The 23,202-nt window shown below is 54.5% G+C and overlaps 1 protein-coding gene across 3 annotated transcripts; it reads right to left on the bottom strand.

Moving 5' to 3' along the window:
• Window positions 1-606: 606 nt before the first annotated feature.
• On the bottom strand, window positions 607-22,932 carry PHLDB3 (pleckstrin homology like domain family B member 3). 3 transcript variants are annotated; one of them, XM_036345533.1, is made up of 16 exons: window positions 22,789-22,931; window positions 21,934-22,284; window positions 21,010-21,192; window positions 20,727-20,864; window positions 17,209-17,337; window positions 16,852-17,016; window positions 15,861-15,971; window positions 15,659-15,742; window positions 15,128-15,238; window positions 8,901-9,000; window positions 8,666-8,756; window positions 8,493-8,580; window positions 7,578-7,634; window positions 3,048-3,267; window positions 2,240-2,325; window positions 607-1,034 (listed from the first exon to the last, which is right to left on the bottom strand). In XM_036345533.1, the coding sequence occupies exons 2-16, from the start codon at window positions 22,168-22,170 to the stop codon at window positions 900-902; spliced, it is 1,935 nt and encodes a 644-aa protein (XP_036201426.1). In that variant the 5' UTR covers window positions 22,171-22,284; window positions 22,789-22,931; the 3' UTR covers window positions 607-899. The 3 variants fall into 3 exon arrangements, with proteins under 3 accessions (XP_036201426.1, XP_036201427.1, XP_036201428.1); XM_036345534.1 differs by lacking the exon at window positions 16,852-17,016 and having other exon boundaries at window positions 22,789-22,932; XM_036345535.1 differs by lacking the exons at window positions 20,727-20,864; window positions 21,010-21,192.
• Window positions 22,933-23,202: the final 270 nt, after the last annotated feature.

The following is a 23,202-nucleotide window of genomic DNA, read 5'->3' as shown; positions in this document are numbered from 1 at the left end:
ATAACAACCAAGAGGTGAAAGGGAAGTTGGGGTTTTGGTTTGGTTTTGTTTCACTTTCACGGAATGAAATGTGCCCCACGGTGCTGAGGACACTGCAGTGACCAGCACAGCCCTGGCTCTGCCCTCATGGAGCTCCCAGTCTGTAGGGACATAAACCCATCACCCGTGATAACCTAGGTGTGCAGGGACGAGACAGGGGAGCTCCAAGGGGTGCCGACCCAGCCTGGCAGTCAGGACCAGCCTCCCAACTAAGCCCTGAAGAATGAGGAGCTAGCTGGTTAGGGCAGGGCAGAGGGAATAGCATGTGCCAAGGCCTGGAGGGCAGGAGCCTAGGAGCGCCTAGTAATTGCCAAGAGCACAGTCAAATCAAAAAGAGTGGAAGCAGGTGGGCCCTCAACTAAAAAAATAAAATAAAAATAAAATCCCACAGGTTAAGAACCCATGCTTCTCCACGCCCCTCCTCCAGCCTGACCTTAGTTGACAGCCTCCATTTTTAAAGAGAGAACGGCTGCGGGATACTTGGCTCTCAGAGGGACCTATAACTCGGATGACCTGCCTAAGGGACCGAGGGGCACAAAGGCCTGGGTTGGAATAAACAACCACCAATTTTTCCTCCATGTTTAATTCGATATACAGGAGCACCAATAAATAGTTCCTTCCCGCCCCCGCAATCTTCCTCCTGCCAGCGACAGGGCCCCAGGGCCCCAGGGCCGGCTTCCCGGCGTCCGTCCGTCCGTCCATCCGTCCGGGGAAGACACCTGCAGCCCAGGAAGAACAGCGCGGCTCAGGCCAGCAGAGCGCAGCGCCCGCAAAATTCCCAGCGGAGTTCCAAAGGGGCGGGGCCAGGCTCCCGGAGTGGGCGGGGCCTCGCCGGTCGTCCCCCAAGAGGGTGGTGCCGCTCAGGGGACGTGGTTCTCATCGGCCGCGGTCACGATGACGTCCATCCAAATCCGCATGGCCTCGGGGCTGGGTGCCACCATGTAGAAAAGGCGCTCATAGGTTTTGACGCAGAAAGTCAGGCGCGGGTTGGGGCTCTGGGAGAAGTGGAGGAGTGGAGGTGGTTAAGGGAACATGCATGCTGGAACCCCAGCCCTGGGACTTATACAGGCTGGGTGGCATCGGACAAGTTATTTAGAATCTGTTTCCCCATCCGCCTTCCTAAATAATGCTGCCTACCTCACTGGGTTGTGAGGATTAGATGAATTAACACATCTGAGGGGCTTAGAATCTGGGGAGAGAGGAATTTAAAAGGAGGAATCCCTAACTTTTCCTATATTAGAAATCTAAGCATTCAGATTTCCCCTACTAAATGTGGGTCTCCCTGGTTTGTAACTGGGGAAAGCTGGTGTGTTCTACAACCCAGTCACTGAGTTCTTAGGTGCCAAACCCGAATTCAGTAAGTCCCTTACATCCATCACCTGACTTTAGCCTTCTGACCTCTGAGGAAATGGGCTGAAGTGTGCTCATCTTTCAGGTGAGAAAACTAAGGCTGGCAAAAGGAAGTTAGTCACTTCCCTGATGTCCCAACTGGTTGCTTTCCCCACCTATTTCTACACACTGGACCAGTTCCCAATATTTAAATCGGGTGGCTCTGCACTGTCAAAACATTTGAATTCCTGAGTCCTCTAGGGGAAAAAAGAAATGATGTGACATGGGGCCCATTCCCATTTGGCAACTTTGGACCGAAGCTGAGGCCATTGTCTCCTAGATGCTCCCAGGCTGCCCCAGCCCTCACCCTGCCGTCTTCAGTAATGTATCTCCAGCTTCGCATCAGTTTGCCAAATTTTTGCTCTAAATCAGTGGTTCCCAACCTTCCTAATGCCGCGACCCTTTAATACAGTTCCTTATACTGTGGTGACCCCCAACCATAAAATTATTTTCGTTGCTATTTCATAACTGTAATTTTGCTACTGTTATGAATCGTAATGTAATTATATATGTGTTTTCCGATGGTCTTAGGCGACCCCTGTGAAAGGGTCGTTCGACCCCCAAAGGGGTCGCGACCCACAGGTTGAGAACCGCTGCTCTAAATCTTTTGCTCCAAGAAAAGTAACAGTGGCTGATAGCCAGAGAGTGCACTCTTAATGTTTGGCCCCTGCAGTGAAATGACCTGTTTGATCCCCTGTTCTGGACGGAGTACCCCGACAGTGGGGGCTGTGGAGGGCCTTTCCCGGGGACTAGCTAAGGCCTGACTGCCGGGGCTCAGACCAGGACAGGGTAGGAGCAAGCGGGACTTCACCTTGAAAGCACAGCGTAGGTGGTCATAATAGACTTCCTCGATGGCCTGGAAGTAGATGACGCCTTTGAGCTTGGACTCTTCTTTATCTGACAGAGGGGGGTGGGGAAGAAACAGAGCTAGTGAGGGGTGTGTGTGTGTGTGTGTGTGTGTGTGTGTGTGCGCGCGCGTGTGCTGGGCAGGGTGGGGGTCACTGGGCCCAAGTCTAGAGTTGGAGGGTGAATGAATGTTGGTGCTAAATGGGAAACTGGTGGGGAGGCTGGACAAGACTAGTGAATGGGGTTGGAATCCCAGGTCCCTCAATGCCTTGGTCCCTGACACTCACGGAGAGGTCCGCTTCATTGGTTCCCCTACAGGAAAAGCGAGAGGAGCCTAGACTCCTGGTGATGGGGCGGGGGGCGGGGGGGCGGGGGGGGGGGGGGGGGGGGATGAAAATTTGGGTCTGACTCCTCCTGGGTATCTTAGGAAAATGGGGTCTGGGACCCAGAACTGTACAAAACTTGATCCATGTGACTGAGGCTGGCTTTCCATAGGAGGAAGAAGAGGGTGGAGATCTGGACTCCTGGGTCCTGGGGGAGGTGGGAGCCCAGACTCCTGAGTTGTGGTTGGTTAGGAAGGAGTAGGGACCAAATTCCTGGGCCCTGGGGGGATTGGGGAGTAGGGGGGTCTAGACTCCTGGGTCCTGGGGATCCAGACCCATGGGCCTAAGAGAGAAGGGGGGTGGGGGCTGGGACCCCTAGGTGTCTGGGGGGAAGGCCCCTGAGTGTGCTGTCCCAGGACCCTGGGGCCCACAGCGCCAGGCTGTGTTTACCGGAGTAGTAGGCCAGACGGCGGGCCTGGCGGTCAAAGCAGAACCACCGCTTCCTCCAGGTCTTGATGCGGCCACCCATCTTCACCAGGGCCCCACGGCAGCAGCCCCCAGACACCTGGACATGTGGGCAGTTTTCGGGGTTGTGGCCCCAGCATTCCAGGTGCTGTCGGAGATCCAAGACCCGAGGGACAGGAGGGCGGGGTGGGAGCGTGGGCGGGGCCTGGGAAAGAAGCGAAGGGGGCAGCATGGGGTCAGGATCGAGTCCTGAAGCCTGGAGCCCACAGGGAAGCTGGTCACAGCTGCACACATGCAAGGCCTGTTACAGCCTTTAAACAGTATTATTAACAATGACCAGTTGGTTAGAATGTGGTCCCCATATGCCACGGTCGTGGCTTTGATCCCGGGTCAGAGCACATACAAGAATCAATCAATGAGCCCAGCCAGTGTTGCTCAGTGGTTGAGCGTTGACCTATGAACCAGGAGGTCATGGCTCAAATTCCCGGTCAGGGCACATGTCCGGATTTCTGGCTTGATCCCCAGTAGGCGGCGGTTAGGAGGCACCTATTGATGATTCTCTCTCATCATTGATGTTTCTATCTCTCTCTCTCTCTCTCTCTCCCTTCCTCTCTGAAATCAATAAAAATATATTTTTTAAAAATAAGTGGGACAACAAATCGATGTTTCTCTTTCTCCCTTCCTCTCTCTAAAATCAATCAATAAAAATATATTTTTTAAACGACAATCATAATGATGAACCTGACAGCTACATTTACTGACTATGAAACTGCCAGAGATGTACCAGCATCAACTCCTTGACTCCCCACTGCCACCCCTGGGACAGGGCTACTATGAGTCCCATATTACAGAGGAGCAAACGGGGGTACAGCGATGAAGTAATCTACCTGAAGTCACCCAGAGCTCAGGGGGCAGAGCTGGGACCGGAACCCAGGGTTTCAAGACCTAACAGCTCACCCTGAAACACCAAAGGCACGTCAGAGAGTGAGGGACCCCTCGGTGAGGGTCTCCACAGGGACCCCCATATTCCGCCCTGCAAACCAGGGACCAAACAGCAAGTGATCAATAAACAAGAGCACGGGTTCCATTATTGTTGTTGTTGTGATTAAATTAGTGACTATTCCCTATCCTAGCACGTTATAGGGGTAACTCCCCTGCCCACTCAAACCCTCTGGGGGTAAACACATTATCACCCCCATTTTTGTTTTGTTTTTTTCAGTAGAGAGAAGAGAAACATAGATCTGTTGTTCCCCTTACTTATGCATTCGCCAGTGATTCTTGTATGTGCCCTGCCTGGGGATCGAACCCACCACCTTTTTGTACTGGGACGATGCTCTAACTCACTGGACTACTTGTCCAGGGCTTTATCCCCCTTTTAAAGAAAGAAACCAAGACTCAGAGAGGTTGTCACTACGCCCACGTCACACAGCCAGAGCTGACCAAGACGGGACTCCCAGGCAGTGGTCGTCTCCCGTGGCCAGGAAGGGGAGAAGAATTAAATTCAGGCCACGAAAGTTTCTACTGTTCCCAGGCCCAGCCCATCAGACCTCCTCTTCCCGAATGATCCCTGCAGAGACTGAAATGACCCTGTAGTCATGAGGCTCTGGGCATGGCTAAGCCCAGCGTGTAAGCAGAGCCACGGGGGCGTTTGTTAACAGGCAACCTCAGACTCAGTCATCCCAGGTGGGGTCTGGGGTGGGGTGAGGTTCTGCACGTCTTACAAGCCCCAGGAATGCTAATGCTGTTGGTCCACAGACCACGCTGTGAGTGTCAAGGGCTGAGAACACTAAAGCGAGGCCCGAGCAAGAAGGGGTGAGAAACAGATGAGACCCCGAGGATGGAGACAGGGAAAGCGAGCAGGAGAAGAGCGGGGAAATGAGAAGCACGGAGAATGCACAGGAGGGGCAGGGACAGTTAAAAGGACACCCGCTGGGGCCTGGAAGCGTACGGGTCATGTCGCCCAATCCACACAGTCATACTACAGATCACCAATGTGTACGGAAGGCCCCCAGTGCGTCCAGCACTGTACTGAGTGATCTCAGCCATCACCTCGGTTCCTCTCCAAACCACCCATTATTGTTCCCATTTGACAGATGAGAAAACTGAGGCTTTAGAAAGGAGGTGACCCACCCAGGTAGGACGTGGTGGAGTCGTCCCTGATCCAGGAGAACCGGATGGGCTCGGGACTCCCGACTCCCCCCCCTGCCCACCTGTGTCAGCCCAGAATTCCTGCCCCTCTCAGAGCCTGTTTCCCTGAACTGAACTCGGGGTCACCAGCACCCTCCCCCTGGGGCTGCTTCTGTCAGGCTCTCCCACCGGGTGATTCTCCTTTTAGTGCGAACCCAGGGACACTCTAGTTAATAAGTGATGCTGCCACGAAGCAGGGCCTTCATTTTTAATGAGCTGGAGCTTGTGGCTGTGCCACGCCTTGGGCTCTATCTACTCCCTGGCTCTTATCAGCCGACAGGCACCTTATTTTAATGACACATGCGGCTTCCTGGCTGTCCCCCTCCCAAGAAACGCCAGCTTCCCCGAGGGCAGGGGTTGTCACTTTGGTTACTGCTGCCACCCATCAACGGAGGAGAAATGAGGAAGGAAAGCACCCATGGCTGGGAAAACAGAAAGCAGGCTGGGAACGATGTGCTCACTTCCAAGAAAAATAAGTTCACAAAACGTGGGAAAGTGTAAGAAAATTCTAAGGCTCTTTAACCGCAGAAAACGCCTGCGCCTCCGCAGCCGCGATGGGAGGCGGGCTCAAGGGTGAGCTTCACTTTCCCCACCCTGTCGCCTTCTTTACAACAGAAATGTATTAACGCAGAGGTCAACGTATCCTTTTAATACGGAGCCTCGCAGCTAAATCCAGAGTGTGAGAAACCCTACAAGATAAAAGACTCGATTTTTTCCCATTAAAAGATGGCATTTAAAAAAAAAAGTGGGACCCTAGCCAGTTTGGCTCAGTGGATAGGGCGTCGGTCCACGGACTGAAGGGTCCTGGGTTCAATTCCGGTCAGGGGCATATACCTCAGTCACAGGCCCCATCCCGGCCCAGGTGGGGGCCCATGTGGGAGGCAACCAATCGATGTATCTCTCACATCAAGGTGTCTCTCTCTTTGCCTCTCCCCCTCCCTTCCACTCTCTCTAAAATTCAATGGAAAAATATCTTTAGGTGAGGATTAACAACAACAACAAAAATAGTGGGGCACGACTGAGGTGGCTCAGTGGTTGAGCACTGACCTATGAACCAGGAGGTCAGGGTTTGATTCCCAGTCAGGGCACATGCCCTGGTTGTGGGCTCGATCCCCGGTAGGGAGCATGCAGGAGGCAGCCAATCAATGATTCTCTCTCATCATTGATGTCTCTCTCTCTCTCTCTCTCTCTCTCTCTCTCTCTCTCTCTCTCTCTCTCCCTCCCTCCCTCTCCCTTCCTCTCTGCAGTCAATTAAAAAAATGTATATATAATGCATATAAAAGTATATATTATATATACTTTTTTAAAAAGTGGGGCCCTGGCCGGGTGGCTCAGTTGGTTGGAGTGTCATCCATACACCAAAAGGTTATGGGTTTGATTCCCGGTCAGGGCATATGCCTAGGTTTCAGGTTCGATTCCAGTCAGGGCGTGTGCAGGAGGAAACTGATCAATGTTCCTCTCACATTGATGTTTCTCTCTCCCCCACCTTCCTCTTTCTCTAAAATTAGTAAAAGAACGTATCCTCAAGTGAGGATTTTTTTAAAAAGTGGAAAGAGAGGACTTTTAATCTTAGCAATTTGAGACATTTAAAAAATGTATTGTGAGGGCTTTGTTTGGATCCAGATTGAAATAACCACAGTCCCTGTGATACTTTGGAGACAATTAGGGGAATGTGAATATGGACCAGGTATTAGGATGCCACAGAATTAATAGTCTTGATAAGTAATGACTGGGATTTTTATGCTTAAAAAATACTCATATATTGGAGATGCACAGTGAGGAATGGGTGAAATGATAGGATATCTGCAATTGGATGTAAAATATTCCACTGCAGAGTGGGAAGTCGGTGTGGGGTCAGTAAACAAAGCTGGCAACCAAAACAAGACTCAACACTGCTCATCGCTGAAGCTGCGTGGTGCGCATCTGGGGGTGTATGCTCTCTACTTCTGCATATGCCTGAATAGTTCTACAATGAACAGTATTTTAAAAGAACCAAACATAAACAAAAAAATCCCACAAAATTTTAAATGACTTTTAAACGCCCCAGGATGTAGCTGCCCTCATTTTGCAGTAACTGCTGACACTGTCACCCACTCACAGGAGAGGAAAGTGAGGTACAGGGAAGTGGACATGGTGCCCCAGGACAACTGCCTGTGGGTACAGACAATCACAATGGGAACGGAAGCTACGTCTTTTTAGTTCCCCTTCCCTTGCCAAGCCCAGGAAACGTTTCTGTGCCCCTGGAGAGGAAAGGGTGAGGTAAGAAAGGGCAGAGGCCAGGGGGCGAAAAGGAGCAAGGGACAGGTGGGGCGAGGGTAGGAGACTGACCATGATGGCAGGAACAGCGGGGCCTGAGGAACCTTCTGTGGTCCTTCTTGTTCCTTCCTGTGGGTTCAGGAAAGAGTCAATGATGATACTAACCAATAAGATCTGGGGGGGAAATGTACTGGACCCCTGGGTCTGAGGGAGGCGGGGCTGGGGGCCTGGACTCCTGGGTCTGAGGGAGGAGGGGGGGGGCCTGGACTCCTGGGTCTGAGGGAGGAGGGGCTGGGGGCCTGGACCCCTGGGTCTGAGGGAGGAGGGGCTGGGGGCCTGGACCCCTGGGTCTGAGGGAGGAGGGGCTGGGGGCCTGGACCCCTGGGTCTGAGGGAGGAGGGGCTGGGGGCCTGGACCCCTGGGTCTGAGGGAGGGGCTGGGGGCCTGGACCCCTGGGTCTGAGGGAGGGACTGGGGGCCTGGATCCCTGGGTCTGAGGGAGGAGGGGCTGGGGGCTGGACCCCTGGGTCTGAGGGAGGAGGGGCTGGGGGCCTGGCCCCCTGGGTCTGAGGGAGGAGGGGCTGGGGGGCTGGACTCCTGGGTCTGAGGGAGGAGGGGCTGGGGGCCTAAACTCCTGGGTCTGAGGGAGGGACTGGGGGCCTGGACCCCTGGGTCTGAGGGAGGAGGGGCTGGGGGCCTGGACCCCTGGGTCTGAGGGAGGGACTGGGGGCCTGGACCCCTGGGTCTGAGGGAGGAGGGGCTGGGGGCCTGGACCCCTGGGTCTGAGGGAGGAGGGGCTGGGGGCCTGGACTCCTGGGTCTGAGGGAGGAGGGCTGGGGGCCTGGACGCCTGGGTCTGAGGGAGGAGGGGCTGGGGGCCTGGACTCCTGGGTCTGAGGGAGGAGGGGCTGGGGGCCTGGGCTCCTGGGTCAGAGGGAAGAGGTGGGACTGAATCTCCTGACCCTAATCAGGAGGGTCTGGGGTCTCACCCTGGCCTTGAGCAGCCGCTCCCGCTCCGCCACAGCCTGCTGCAGGAGCCGCTCCATGCGGGCGATGTCTGGGTAGAGCGCCCCACAGCTAGAAGGAGGGGACAGAGGCCAGGGCAGGTTACAGTGGCCCTGCCTCTTCCCCCCATCTTCCCACCTTCTCCGGGATGTCTCACCTATTCCCAGAGCCACAGTTCAGCAGCTGATAGAGTGGGTGTCTCCCAGAGTCTCCTGCTGCTGGTGGGAGGGCTGAGGCCTCCAGGGGTCCTGGGGGAGGAGAGGTGGGGCTAGGAGGCTGGGATTCTCCCTTGTCCACTCCCTCCACTTCCGCCCCAACAGGCATCCAAGCCAAGTTCCTCCATCCTGTGCTGCAGGAAGGGGGGAGGGTATGCCGGGATAGGGGGTCCTCACCAGTACAATGGAGGGACAGAGGTCGGGGGGATCCCCTCTGGCTCAATCTCTCTCCCCTCTTCCGGGACAGGCTTCCATTCCTTTGGAGGCCGATGGAGCCCTGAAAACACACAAGATGCTCAATCTCAACCGGAAGTCAGAGGCCTGACTGACGAGTAAAACCACCATCTATCAGGCACAGATCAAAAAGCTACCCTGCACATGATGCCGCCGAGTGAGCGACCAGTCACAGAGGACCCCACGGCGGGATGTCCAGAATGGGCAAATCCATAGACAGGAAGTAGGTTAGTGCTTGCCAGGGACCTGGGGAAGAGAGGGAACTGAGGGGTGATGGCTAAGGGGTCTGGGTTTCTTCTGGGGTAATGGACATGCCCTGAAGTTGTGGCGATGGTTGCACAACTCTGAATATACTAAAAGCCACTGAATTATACTTTTTAACTGGGTGAACTGTATGGTGTGTGAACTATGTCCTGATAAAACTATAAAGAAAAAACCCACTGTGTGTGGGCATGTGGGAAACCCAGACACTCTCCCACAAATTGGGGGGGCGGGGGGGAGAGGGCAGAGGGTTCTATTGGAACAACCTTTATGGAGGCCAATTTGGCTCTTTTATTTTTTTTAATGACAAATGCATACATCTTTGAGCTCCAGTTCCACTTGTAGGATTATATCATATGGACATCCTCATACATATGCAAAATGACCTGAGTTCAAGGTCATTCCCCTCAGAAGCCGGGAGGCCACCACAGTGCCCACAGAGGGGGGCAGGGAAAATAAACCAGGGATCTTCCGCACCATGGAAAAGTCTACAGTCCATATAGTAAAAGGGGGGATGCTCTTTATATCCAGAGAGAAAATAGTCTCCAAGATAAAAGCATAGAGCAGGCCCTAGCCCAGTGGTCGGCAAACCGCGGCTCGAGAGCCACATGTGGCTCTTTGGCCCTGTGGCATGGGCCACGAAGTTTCAATTGCACTGTACGTGCGCGCCCACACGTGGTACTTTGTGGAAGAGCCACACTCAAGGGGCCAGTTTGCCGACCACTGCCCTAGCCGGTTTGGCTCGGCGGATAGAGCCTCAGCCTGCAGACTGAAGGGTCCCGGGTTCGATTCCAGTCAAGGGCATGTACCTAGGTTGCAGGCTCCTCCCTGGCCAGGCCCTGGTCGGGGCACATACAGGAGGCAACCAATCAATGTGTCTCTCTCACATCGATGTTTCTGTCTTTCCCTCTCTCTTCCACTCTCCCTAAAAATCAATGGAAAAATATCCTTGGGTGAGGATTAACAAAAAAAAAGCAAGCACAGAGCAGGGTGAAGATGACACATCTATGCACAAAGAGGGGGAGAATGTATACATGACAGAATGTGTAAACACAAACATCTCCAAGACGACAGAGAAATTGGTCACCCCAGCTGCCCCCAGCAGATGACCTGAATGGACGGAAATAATAGCGGAAGAGCCTTTTCTCTGCATAACCTCCAATGCCCTTTGAACTTTGAATGAGGGGAATGTTCACTTTAAAAAAATAATTAAGCCAGGGCATATGCCTGGGTTGCAGGCTCAATCCCCAGGGGGCAGTGTGGGGGAGGGGGGGGGTAAGGGAGCGGGGGCGGGGGGGGGAATAGGGGGATGTGCAGGAGGCAGTTGATATTTCTCTCTCGTCAATGTTTCTATCTCTCCCTCTCCTTTCCTCTCTCTCTAAAATCAATAAAGCCCTACCTAGCAGGTTTAGCTCAGTGTTTGGAGAGTCGGCCCTCAAACTGAAGGGTCCCAGGTTCGATTCCAGTCAAGGGCACATACCTTGGTTGCAGGCTCAATCCCCGGCCCTGGTCGGGGTACTGCAAGAAGCAACCAATCGATGCGTCTCTCTCACATCAATGTTTCTCTCGCTCTGTCTCTCCCCTTTCTTTCCACTATGTCTAAACATCAATGGAGCCCGGCCAGCCTAGCTCAGTGGTTGAGTGTCAACCTGTGAACCAGAAGGTCAGGGTTCAATTCCCAGTCAGGGCACATGCCCAGGTTGTGGTCTCGACCCCCAGTAGGGGGCATGCAGGAGGCAGCCAATCAATGATTCTCTCTTATCACTTAAAAATCAATGGAAAAATATAACCTCAGGTGACGATTAACAAAAAAATAAATAAGATAAATAAAAACATATTTAAATAAATATGACAATTAAATGCAACCTGGCTCTGCGGTGTGGCCCAGGAGGTTAGAATGTCGCCCCAGTACACTGAAAAAGGTTGTGGGTTCGACCGCCCGTAGGGGTATGTATGGAAGGCAAGTGATCGATGTTGCTCTCCCACATCGTTATTTCTCTCACACTGATGTTTCTCTCTCTCTCTTCCTCTCTCTAAGATCAACAAACAAATCCTCCCATTAGGGTTAAAAGAGGGTCACCTTCCAACCTCTGGACATTGACCCAGGGTCCAAGGATACGGGCTGGCCAGGAGAGAATCGGCCAAGTGCAAAGGTGCTGGGACAGGAACAGGTATTGGCTGGTCAGTGCTCCTGCAGCTGAGCTGAGCACTGGGGAGGGTGGGGAGAGGTGGGCAGGGGCTGGCAGACCAAGGTGAGGAGGCCCCAGGGGCAACTGGGGGCATTTGATGGGGAGGATTGACATCGGAAGACTGCTGTGTGGGGGATAGATTATTGGGAGACAAAACGTAAGATGGAGACATCAGTGAGGAAGCAGGAAGCCAGTATAGGGTCACAAAACCAGAGATGAGGGCGGACGTGGAGAGAAGAAGGACGCTCATAATTGTAACACAACCAATCACTGTAATTGGAATCAGGGTCCCCGCAGCCCACATTCACTGAGCACCCACTTTGTACCAGGCCCACGCTAAGCCTTTAACCATTAACCAGTGGGTGCTGTTATTACGCCCATTTTGCAGCAAAGTAAACTGAGGCACAGAGACGGGTCTAAGTCCAGCCAGCTGGGAAGTGTCAGGACAGGTATCTGAACCCAAGCAGAGGCAGTCCTCTTAGACATGACATGATCCTGGAAGCCCAGGCGGAATCTGAGGATCTACTAGCACTCGGAGAGAGAGAGAAGAAGGGGCAAGGAGGAGGGCCCTGCTGATCACACATTCATTTATCTGCTTGTGTATGTTCACCTGCTGAGGAAAGAAATACTCCCTGGACTCTGCGTGCCCTGCCGCCCCCGTTGCTCCCTCTGAACCAGTGCTGACCACGGTGCCCACTGGATCCCGAAGGATCCCTAGAAGCGCTCGTCCTCCAAAAGGCACAGGCCATGGACACAGACAGACGCGGCTCAAACCCGGCTCTGCCGCTCACTGGGTGTGTGACCTTGGCAGGCCACCTCCCTTCTCAGACTAGCCTTCCCATCTGCAAAGTGGGCGACGACCCACTGCCCGCTGTGGCTGATGCAAGGGTCAAACACGTGACCTCATGCAAAGCACACAGAAGAGTGTCTGCCCTCCCCCACACATCCCCTCCCTCTCCCCCCCCATGACACCCAGGGGCAAGGTGGGTATGAGATCCCATCAGCAGGTACAGGGCCCACCTGGCCTTAGAAGCTTCTTATCCACAGGGGCCAATAACTCAGGAAACAACTCCAAAGGAATGGACACAGCTTCCCAGGAAGTGTTTATAGGTAAGCAATTTACTCAGAAGGGCCCTATTGACTCTGAGTCGGTTGCCTGGCAACCCAGCTGATACTCCACCTTTATCAGGCTTCCACGGAAACTATCTGGAAAGTTCATTTCCCAGACATTATCTGCTCACCCTTGACCCAGTTAACAGGACCTACTTTTGGGGGTTCTTCTGAGCACATGATGAAATAGTATATTTTTATTAGATACAGGGTGTCCCCCCAAAAATGTATACACACTTGGACAGCTGATAGCTCAATTTTGAAAATGAAATGTATGTTAATAAACACTGCTTTGCCCTGACCGGTTTTCTCAGTGGTTAGAGCAGCCGTGGGCAAACTACGGCCTGCGGGCCAGATCTGGCCCGTTTGAAATGAATAAAACTAAAAAAAAAAAAAGAAGACCGTACCCTTTTATGTAATGATGTTTACTTTGAATTTATATTAGTTCACACAAACACTCCATCCATGCTTTTGTTCCGGCCCTCGGGTCCAGTTTAAGAACCTGTTGTGGCCCTCGAGTCAAAAAGTTTGCCCACCCCTGGATTCCAGCATTGGTCTGTGATCCCCAGCCCTGTCCAGGGCACGTGCGGAAGACAACCAGTCGATGGGGCTCTCTCATATCAATGTTTCTCTCTCTCCCTTCCTCTCTCTCTAAACTCAACAAAAAAAAAAAAAAGAAAGAAAAAAGAAAAAGCAAAGACAGCCCTGGCCCCGTGGCTCAGTTGGTTGGAGCTGGTTGGAGCATATCTCCTGACCAAAGGGTTGTGAGTTCTATCCCCGGTCAGGGCATCAGGAGGGGTTGCGGGGAGAGGACATGCAGCTGATTAGTGTTTCTCATATTGATGTTTCTATCTCTCGTCCTCTCTCTCTAAAAGAAATAAAAACATACCCTGGGGTGGGGATTAAAAAAAAGAGACATAATAGAATTGTTTCCGCGTGGAAGCCCAGGGTGGGTGAGAGTGCAAGCTCTGAGGACAGAGTGCCCCCGTTCGAATCCCAGCCCTGTCACATGCCAGCTAGTCAAGTAACTTCACCTCTCTGCCTCAGCTTCTTCACCTCTAAAATGGATCTAAGAACCTAGTTCGTAGAGTTCTTTAAAAAAATATATTTTATTGATTTTCTACAGAGAGGAAGGGACAAGAATAGAGAGTTAGAAACATCTACCAGAGAGAAACATCGATCAGCTGCCTCCTGCACGCCCCCTACTGGGGATGTGCCCGCAACCAAGGTACATGCCCTTGACCGGAATCGAACCTGGGACCCTTCAGTCCAGAGGCCGAAGCTCTATCCACTGAGCCAAGCCGGTCAGGGCGTTCGTAGAGTTTTTGCACGACCAAATGAGTGAATCACGTGAAGCATTTAAAACAGTGTCTGGCACACGCTAAAGACTCAGTCAGTATCAGCTGTCGTCAGTCTTGCTGTTACTGCTCATATTGCTATTATTAGTCACCAACAATGGTGAGTCAGCTCTAAATACGTCAACGGAAAACCATCTCCATGACAGAGTATTAAGTTATAAAATAAAAGCCAACTCCGTCACTAGGCCACACGTTCCTGCAAAAACAGTTTTATATGATATAACAAGAGCTACCAATTTCTAAGTGCTTACCAACTCCATGTCCACACAGCAGAAACAAAACTACTGTCACTAACTTCCACCCCACCTCAGGCACCACCCTCTGCCACTGTCTTCTCTATTTCATTAAAAAAGTCAGTCGCAACCCATTCAAAAATCTTTGTCCCATTAGTAAGGTGGGACTCCCACGTTTAAGAAGATCTGAAAAGCCCTAGCTGGTGTGGCTCAGTGGATAGAGCGTCGGCCTCCGAACTGAAGGGTCCCGGGTTCGATTCCAGTCAAGGGCATATGCCCGGGTTGTGAGCTCGATCCCTAGTAGGGGTCATGCAGGAGGCAGCCGACCAATGATTCTCTCTCATCATTGATGTTTCCATCTCTCTCTCCCTCTCCCTTCCTCTCTGAAATCAATAACAATATATTTTTTAAAAGAAGAAGATCTGGAAGGAAGGATACTCAAGAAACAAGAAGTTGTGCTGCTTCTGGGGAAGGGGCTGTGGGCCAGTGGGGTGGGGAGAGGAGGCCTTCTTATCAATACGCCCTGTTCCGATGCTTTTAAACTTTATTCCAGCCCTGGCCGGTGTGGCTCATTTGGTTGAGCATCATCCTGAGCACTGAAGGGTGACTGGTTCGATTCCCATCAGGGCACATGCCTGGGTTTCGGGCTCAATCCCTGGTGGCAGCAGGGCGGGGTGTGTGAGAGGCAGCCAATCGATGTTTCTCTCTCTTCCTCTCCCTTCCTTTCTCTCTAAAAAAAATCAATGAAAAACGTTTTAAAAAATAATAGAAAATAAAATAAAATTTACTCCTGGGTGTACATACATGTTCCCATTTCACCAGGGGAGGGTTGGGGGTTAGGCAGAAGGAAAACATAAATAAATAAAGCTGGAGTCTGATCAAACTAAAACTAGAAACTCCCCTTGATCAACCTTTCCTGGCCCCCGTGGCAGAGAACACCACAGTGGGAGTTCTAAAGACACAGTGTCCAGTGGGATTCCGGGGAGGGGGGGTGTCGGGGGGGGGGCGGGGGGAGGCACCTGCAAGGAGCTGTGAACGGAGAAGAGGCAGGAAGAGGCGGAGGCAGCCGTATGCGCAGCAGGGTCCTGGAGCACCAGCAGCTGGCGGTCCGTCTTCTGCGTGAACAGGAGCTGTGGGGGAGAGTGACGATGAGCAGGAGCTGGAGGGGCCGCAGAGGACCCCAGTTCCAGGATGCTCTGGCCAAGGTCTCCAGCGCCAGTCCATTTCTCAGTGGAAAAAACAAAGGCCCAAAGTCACAAGAGGGCTGGAATGGGGGCTTGCTGTCCAGTTTCCCAGCATGAGTGAGGACTGTGGGGAGGACTGTGTGCCCGGCACACAGTAAAGGCTCAATAAACATCAGCTATTGTCGTTACTACTGCGAAGTGACACAGGCAGGAAACAGAGAAAGGGCCTGTTCCCTGAGGAGGAGGAGCTGGGGACCCAAATTCCTGAGGCCCACGGGCAAAAGGGCTTAGAGGCCGAGAATCCTGGCCCCCACGGGAGGAGGGTGTGGGGGAGGAGGGGCTGACGGGTGCATGACATCCCCATACCTTGGTGAGGGCCTGGCTGGGCTCAGAGAAGTCTCCGCCAGGGCTTCCCTGGAAGCAATTCAGCTCAAGCAGTCGGCTCCGTTCCTAGGGGAAGGCAACACATGACAGGCTGCCACACCTCCGAGGCAGAATGGGCCATCCCAGCCTCAGGGAGGCGATGGATGCCCCAGGGAGGGGGGCAGGCGGACTGGGAGCCACCTACTTGTGTCAGGGCCTGAAGGGCCTCCTCCTTCTTCTGGCTCAGCCCCCGGCTCTCAGCTGCCATCTGCTCTCCCAGAGACTTCAGCTGCTCCTCCAACACCTGAATCCGGCGCTGCAGGACCCCCCAGGGCCCCTGTTACTCAACTGCCCCAGCGTCCCCAGCGGCTCCCACAGAACCACCCCATAACAGAGACCCGGGACCTGGGAGGGGCTGGGAGGACTCAGAGTTAAGCTCCTTGGTGCCTTCTTCCCTTGGGGGTGTCCAGAAAGGGGATGGAGGATTTGATATACAGAGAGACCAAGGGACACTGAGACCCAGAGAGAGAGAAAGGGACAAACAGAAAACAAACCGGAAGAGAGAGAGGAAGAAGGACCCAGACAGATCCCAAGAGACAGAGATACAGAGAAAGAAAACAAGGCAGAAATAGCACCGAGGCGGACAGAGCTGTGTGAGACAGAGGAAAGGAAGAGGGAGACGGGAAAGACACCCAGACACAGGGGTGGAGAACTCTGCCATCCGAAACTGCAGGAAGCTTTGTGTTAAGCAGAACCAGACACGTTGCTTTTCCCAGCGGCCTTAGTCAGCCCCTAGGACGTGACGCGCCCAGAAAGGACTGGCGGAGGTCTTTTTGGACTCGGGTTTGACAGGCATGGAGTGTAGTGGTGAAGACCGAGTAGGTTCAAATCCCAGCTCTGACCTTGACAGACAGAGTGACCTTGGAAAAGATTACATGAACACCCTGAACCCCAGTTTATTCATTTATAAAATGGGGGGAAACAAGCTGTGCCACCTAGGATTGCTGTAAGGATTCGATGACTAAATGCCCATGAAATGTCACTGTGTGCCCGGCACACAGTAAAGGCTCAATAAACATCAGCTATTGTCGTTACTACTGCGAAGTGACACAGGCAGGAAACAGAGAAAGGGCCAGAAACGAGTGGAAAAGCCAGCGGGTGACGTGAGGGAGGCAGGCTAGTCCAGCCCAGCTCACCCTGTGCTGTGCCACGCTGGCCTGAAGCTCCTGGACCTTAGGGTCCAGCGCCCAAACGCCAGGGCCGTCCCGATGATCCTCCTCCTCCCGCCGGCTCTCCCGCTCCAGTTGCTGGAACTCCAGGTCCTCGTAGGCACGCTGGGCCACATCCAGCTGTTCCCTGATCTGTGGGCAGAAACGCAAAAGGGCTGGACCCCCAGGGCTCAGGAGAGGAAGGGGCTGGGCCAGGACTCCTGGTCAAGGAGCACCCAGATTTGAGTGCTGGGGTTCGGGGGCTCTGGGGAGGAGGGTACTGAAGGCCTGTACTTCTGGGTCTTGAGGCGGGAGGGGTGCCTGGAAGGTCCACGGGGCCCTCACCTCCTGCACGCTCTGCAGAAGCCGCTCACGCTGGTCCTCTGGCTGTGAGTCCAGCCGCCCCTGGGCTTCCCGAAGTCTCTGGCGAAGACCCTCCACACGCTCCCTCTCCTGGCTCAGCCGCCTCTGCTCCTGAAAGAAAAGCCAGGCTTGTCGTCTTCCCTGAGCACAAGGGACAGACACGGAGGCCAGCAAGGGCCAGGCTGGCTGGACCTCAGACCCCTCCCTGCCCGGGGACGGCTCCATGAGGGCAGGACCCCGTGTGTCTGGTTCACTCTTGTACTGGCCTACCCAGAGTAGTAGGCATCATACAAATAGCTATTCAAGAAATGAATGAATGCAAAACACATCCATGCTGGGTGATTGATCCTGGGGCCCAGAGGGGGGATGAGACCTGGTCCCTGGGCTCCAGGTGGGGACACAACCAGTTACCGCCTGAGGCAATGAGGGCCATGAAATGCAGAGACTGTGGGAACCCAGGGGGCGGGGCAATTTTATTGGAGTAACCCAAGGTTTCCTGGATGTAAGGACTTTAAGGTGAGCCTCAAAAATCAGACAGCATTTAAGACCTGGGGAGTTAGAGGGGGCTGGAAGGGCATTTTGGGCAGAGGGAACAGCATGTTGCAAATGCACCATGAAGTTGAAACGTATGGGAAGTTTAGGGGCAAACTCTGGTCGGGGAGGCAGAAGATGTGGTGGAGTAGAGACAGTGAGCATGGTGGGAGACCACGGTGGAAGGGGGGCACAGCTCATGTCCAGTTTGGCCAACCAGGCTAAGGAGCCTTTATCTTGGGGCAATGGGGAGCCGTGGAAGGATTGAAAGGATCTCTGGGAGATGGATTCAAGGGGTGGACACCAGCTCCTTCATGAGTCCTCCAAGAATGAAGAGGAGACCTACACTGGGGCTGGGCAGGAGGGTTGCAAAGGAGACAGACTAGAGAGAGAGGATCAGGGAACAGAAAGGACCGGACATGGTGACTGATAGGCTTGGGTGTGAACGATAGAGAAGTGTGCAGAGCAAGGTCCAGGACTCTGACCTGGTGACTGACTGAAGGGAGGGTGAGATAGGGACAATGTAGAAAAGGGCGTCGCTGAGGTCAACTTTGGTTATGGTGACTGAGAAGGGCCAAGGCTCCTGGGTCTGAGGGAGGAGGGGCTGGAGGCCTGGACTCCTGGGTCTGAGGGAGGAGGGGCTGGGGCCTGGACTCCTGGGTCTGAGGGAGGAGGGGCTGGGGACTGGACTCCTGGGTCTGAGGGAGGAGGGCTGGGGGCCTGGACGCCTGGGTCTGAGGGAGGAAGGGCTGGGGGCCTGGACTCCTGGGTCTGAGGGAGGAGGGGCTGGGGCCTGGACTCCTGGGTCTGAGGGAGGAGGGGCTGGGGGCCTGGACTCCTGGGTCTGAGGGAGGAGGGGCTGGGGGACTGGACTCCTGGGTCTGAGGGAGGAGGGCTGGGGGCCTGGACTCCTGGGTCTGAGGGAGGAGGGGCTGGGGGCCTGGACTCCTGGGTCTGAGGGAGGAGGGGCTGGGGCCTGGACTCCTGGGTCTGAGGGAGGAGGGGCTGGGGGCCTGGACTCCTGGGTCTGAGGGAGGAGGGGCTGGGGGCCTGGACTCCTGGGTCTGAGGGAGGAGGGGCTGGGGGCCTGGACTCCTGGGTCTGAGGGAGGAAGGTGCATCCAGGAACCAGTATCTTAAGAAGCAGGACACGAGTCTAGGTTACAGGAGGGAAATCAGGGCTGGAAGAAATATTGGCTTTTTGAGGGTGAATGAGGAGCCTGGACCCAGCTCAAAGAAATTACAACATATAAGGGCAAAGAGAAAAACTGATAGAATTACAAAGTTACCATTTTCTAAGCTATAATGTTAACCAGTCCAAGCAATGACCACCAATGCATGGATGTTAAAGCCTTTAGGTAAACGATTATTAGGACGAGATCAGAGTGACCTCACTGAGGTCTGGACAACCAGAGGTGACGCCCCCTGATCCGGCGCACGGGAAGCGCACGGGAATCTGATCAGCCTGGTCCTCTAACCCACCACCTGCTGCGGGAAGAGGAACACGGCAAAGGACACGACCACATCCTGACCAAGGGACAGAGACCTGGTTTCTCCAAATAATATGGAAAACAGCAGTAGGTGGAGACTATTTGAAGTGAAACAACCCTTTTGGGGACCTGATTCAAACAGCCAAGTGGCATTTTTGAGGCAACCTGGAAACATGAAAACTGGAAATAAAACAATATTAAATATGGAACTGCCATCTGACCCAGTGACCCCACTTCTAGGAATATATCCTAAGAAACCCAAAATACCAATCAGAAAAAATGCATGCAACCCTATGTTCATAGCAGCACAATTTACAATAGCTAAGATCTGGACACAGCCCAAGTGCCCATCAGTAGATGAGTGGATAAAAAAGCTGTGGTGCATTTACACCATGGAATACTATGCAGCAGTAAAAAAGAAGGATCGCTTACCCTTTGAGACAGCATGGAAGGACCTGGAGAGTATTATGCTAAGAGAAATAAGCCAGTCAGAGAAAGACGAGTATCACATGATCTCACTCATATGTGGAATCTAATGAACAAAACAAACTGATGACAAAAAAGATCCAGAGACACCGAAGCATGGAAGAGACTGTTAAATCTCAGAGGGAAGGTGGGGTGGAGGGCTGGGGGAGTGGGGAGAGATTAACTGGGAAACTTATATGCATATATGCATAGCCGTGGACACAGACAATAGTGTGGTGAAGGCCTGGGAGAGGTGGGTTCGGGATGGAGGGGGTCAATGGGGAAAAAAAAAGGTGGGGGGACATCTGTAATACTTTCAACAATAAAGATAAATTTTTAAAAAAGAAATAAATAGCCCTAGCGGTTTGGCTCAGTGGATTGAGCATTGGCCTACGGACCAAAGGGTCCCGGGTTCGATTCTGATCAAGGGCACGTACGTTGGTTGCAGAATCTCCCAGCCCAGGCCCTGGTCAGGGCTCCTGCAGGAGGCAACCACTCGATGTGTTTCTTTCACATCGATGTTTCTCTCTGTCTTTCCCTCTCTTTTCCACTCTCCCTAAAAATCAATGAAAAAAATATCCTTGGGCGAGGATTAACAAAATAATAATAATAATAATAATAATAATAATAATATGATGCCTGGAATGGGCTTTCAAAACTAGGGATGGGGAAGCAGATTGAGGGATATGAAACAGGAATGGAAGTTAATCACCGCCGAAGCTAGTAAGTGCCCCAATATGGCGGCCACCTGACTCTTCTTTTTTTGTTGGTTTAATGTTTTTCACAGTGTGGCAGTAAGAGACCAAAGAGAGAGGGGCAAAGGAAGAGGCCCCAACATCACGGTCAGGGAGGCAGGAGGAAGTAAGGAGAGGCTTCTGTTCCACCACAGCCCCCCATCCCAGCCCAAGTATCACCATTTGGGGAATAGGGGTAACCCTGGTCCCAGAAGCCCCTGATCCCAGGACCCCACCAGGAATATCCTTCTGACACGGAGGGAAACGGATGACAGACAGACCTGTTCCCGCTGCTCCCGGCTGCCCTGCTCTGTGTCCACCTGCTGCTCCAGCAGCGCCCGGAGCTGCTCCTCCTCCCGCCTGGTGGCCACGCGCTCCCCAGCCAGCTCACCCCGCAGCAGGGCCACCTCCACCTCCATCTGCAAAGAGAAGGCAAGGGCTGGGGCCAGAGGGCTGGGGCCGGAGGGCTGGGGCCGGAGGGCTGGGGCGGGAGGGCTGGAGGCCTGGAGTTGGATCCCCTGGGAGGAAAGGACTGGGAGGCTTCCCGGGAGTCTGCAGCCTCACCTCGATCCTCAGCTCCTTCTTCTGGCGCTGTAGCTCCTTCACTCGCTGCTCCATCAGGGCCACTCGAGTCAGGGCCTCCAGCTGCTGCCCTCGAAGCCGCTGCGCCACCCCTCGCACCCCTTCCTTAGACAGGGTGGGTGTGGGGGGCATGGCTGGGATCTGCTCAGGAGGTGGGGCCTCCCCCTGATAGGAGAGGGTGTGTGTGGTCAGGTGGAGAGCCCCGGATCCCAGTGGTCATTAAACAGGTGTGTTCCCCACCTCATACCCCTCGGGGGGTCTCCATGGCCTAATTCAGCCACTACACTTTTATTCAAGGGAGGGTGCAGGTCCGGTGACCACCCGGCCCCAGGGGCCCCCACAGTCCCAGAAGGGGGTACTGAGCCAAGCCAAGGAAGATGTTTATTTTTCTCTAACCAGGTCCTATTCTCTGGGTATTAAGCCCTCCTAGGCCCTGGATATCTCTCTCTCTCCCAGGTCTCTCCGAGTCCCTCTCCCCTACCCCCCCTACCCCCATTTCTCTGGGCTTCCTGTCTCCCGCTCAGTATCCATCCTCTGTCTCTGAATTGCTACTTCTCTTCCTCGGAGTATCTCCCTCTCAAGGATTCTGTCTCTATTCTGTTTCTCTGAGCATCTCTGCCCTGTTTCTGGGTTTCTGTCCCTGGGTCACGCTCTCTCTGGCCTGTCCGTGTCCCTGACTCTTTGGGGTCTCGGTCTCCCCGTCTCCCCGCCCCTGGGTCTCTGCCATCTGGTCTCTGCACACAGGTCTCCAGGTGCCTGTCCCCCCCTCGGTCTGAGTCTCAGGAGTTTCCTAGCTCTGGGGCTCTCACCGTCCCCGCCCTCTGTCTGTCTGTCTCTCCATACCTGTCTCTCGCTGCCACTGTCACCTGCCCGGGTCCCCCAGGTCCCGCCCTCCCGGCCCCTCACCGCGTCCCGGCTGCTCTCGGTGCTGCTGCCTTCTCCCACTTCTTCCTCTTCTTCCGCCTGCTGCTCAGCTCCTCGGCCGCTCGGAAGCTCCGCCGGGGCCTCGGGGGCCTCCAGCTGGCGGGGGCCCTTGGGGTGCTCCCGGGCCTGGGGTGCGCCCTGCGGTTGAATCTTCACATTGAGTTCTGGGACCGGCGGCGGCGGGGGAGACCCTTCCTTGGGGCCGCTCGGCGTCCCCATGGCCGTGGCGCTGCGGCAGGTGGGCGGGGCCCGGCGTTCGGGGGCGGGGCCTGGCGTTCGGGGGCGGGGCCCGGCGTTCGGGGGCGGGGCTCAGGAGCTCCAAGCAGGCGAGACCTAAGAGTTCAAAGCATGCGACTGAGCATTCCGAAGCGTGGCTTGGCGTTTTAAGAGGCGGGATTCGCTGGCTCCTAGGGCGCCACGCCCCCGGAGGCGAGACCGAAATCTGAGTCCGGGTCCTAGCTCGCCCCCTATGGGTTTCTCCCTTCTATCAGGTGTGGCGCCTTGTACCCTCCCAGCAGCCTCCCAGCCCCCCAGCCCTGGACAACCTCACAGCGACCCCATCTCCTTCTCCCTCGGGGACTCAGGAGTCCGGGCGCCCGTCCCCTGCTCTCCGGAGCCTCGTAGACTTGGCTCTGACCCCAACGCAGAGAGCGGCGCCCATGCCATCTCATCCAGGGACCCAAGAGTCGGGGCTCCTCGTCTCCGTCTCCAAACCAGGAATCCGAGACCTCAGCTCCTCCTGGGAGCTAGATTCCCGAACTCCAGCCTCCTCCGCCCCCGCAGACCCAGGAAACCCAGCCTCCAGCCCCCTGCTGCCCGGCTCCCCGACCCCCTCACCGGCTCAGGATTCGGCGCGCTCCCCTCTGCACTCTGGGCGCTGTTGTTACTGCCTGCGAAACAGGTGGCTGGGCAGAGGGAGGAGAGAGGCTGCCGTCTCCCTCCCCGGAAGTGGGGGGGGGGCACAACAGGTCCAACAGCTCCTGAGGGAGGAGGGAGCGACCAGCTTGCCCCGCCCGCAGCCACAGCACCGGGCATCCCGGCTCCGCCCTTGGAAAACCCAGCATGTGACCCCCCCCCCAACCTGCCTCCAGCGCCCCCATTCCTGCCCTGGGAGGGCCAGGTGTCTTGGTCACATTTGAATAAATGCCTCCCTAATGCCCAGACCCTGGGAATCCTGAAAGGAAGAAGGGAATGCAGATCGGGGCCTCTCCCCTCTAATGAGTCCTTTAGAAGGGCCCTGACCGGTTTGGG

This window comes from Myotis myotis, unplaced genomic scaffold (genome assembly GCF_014108235.1).
Source record: "Myotis myotis isolate mMyoMyo1 unplaced genomic scaffold, mMyoMyo1.p scaffold_m19_p_19, whole genome shotgun sequence".
Classification (NCBI taxonomy): Eukaryota; Metazoa; Chordata; class Mammalia; order Chiroptera; family Vespertilionidae; genus Myotis; species Myotis myotis.
The sequence above is the reverse complement of the archived record's forward strand: the minus strand, read 5'-3'. Positions and strand labels throughout refer to the sequence as shown.

What these genes read in the sequence shown, in the direction of transcription:
- PHLDB3 (XM_036345533.1), bottom strand. Translation starts at nt 22,170, where the DNA reads ATGGGGACGCCGAGCGGCCCCAAGGAAGGGTCTCCCCCGCCGCCGCCG. An exon ending in AGAAGGAGCTGAGGATCGAG is followed by an intron (nt 20,865 to 21,009) that starts GTGAGGCTGCAG and finishes TTCTCTTTGCAG; the next exon opens with ATGGAGGTGGAGGTGGCCCT. An exon ending in AGCGGCTGCTCAAGGCCAGG is followed by an intron (nt 7,635 to 8,492) that starts GTGAGACCCCAG and finishes CTGAACCCACAG; the next exon opens with GAAGGAACAAGAAGGACCAC.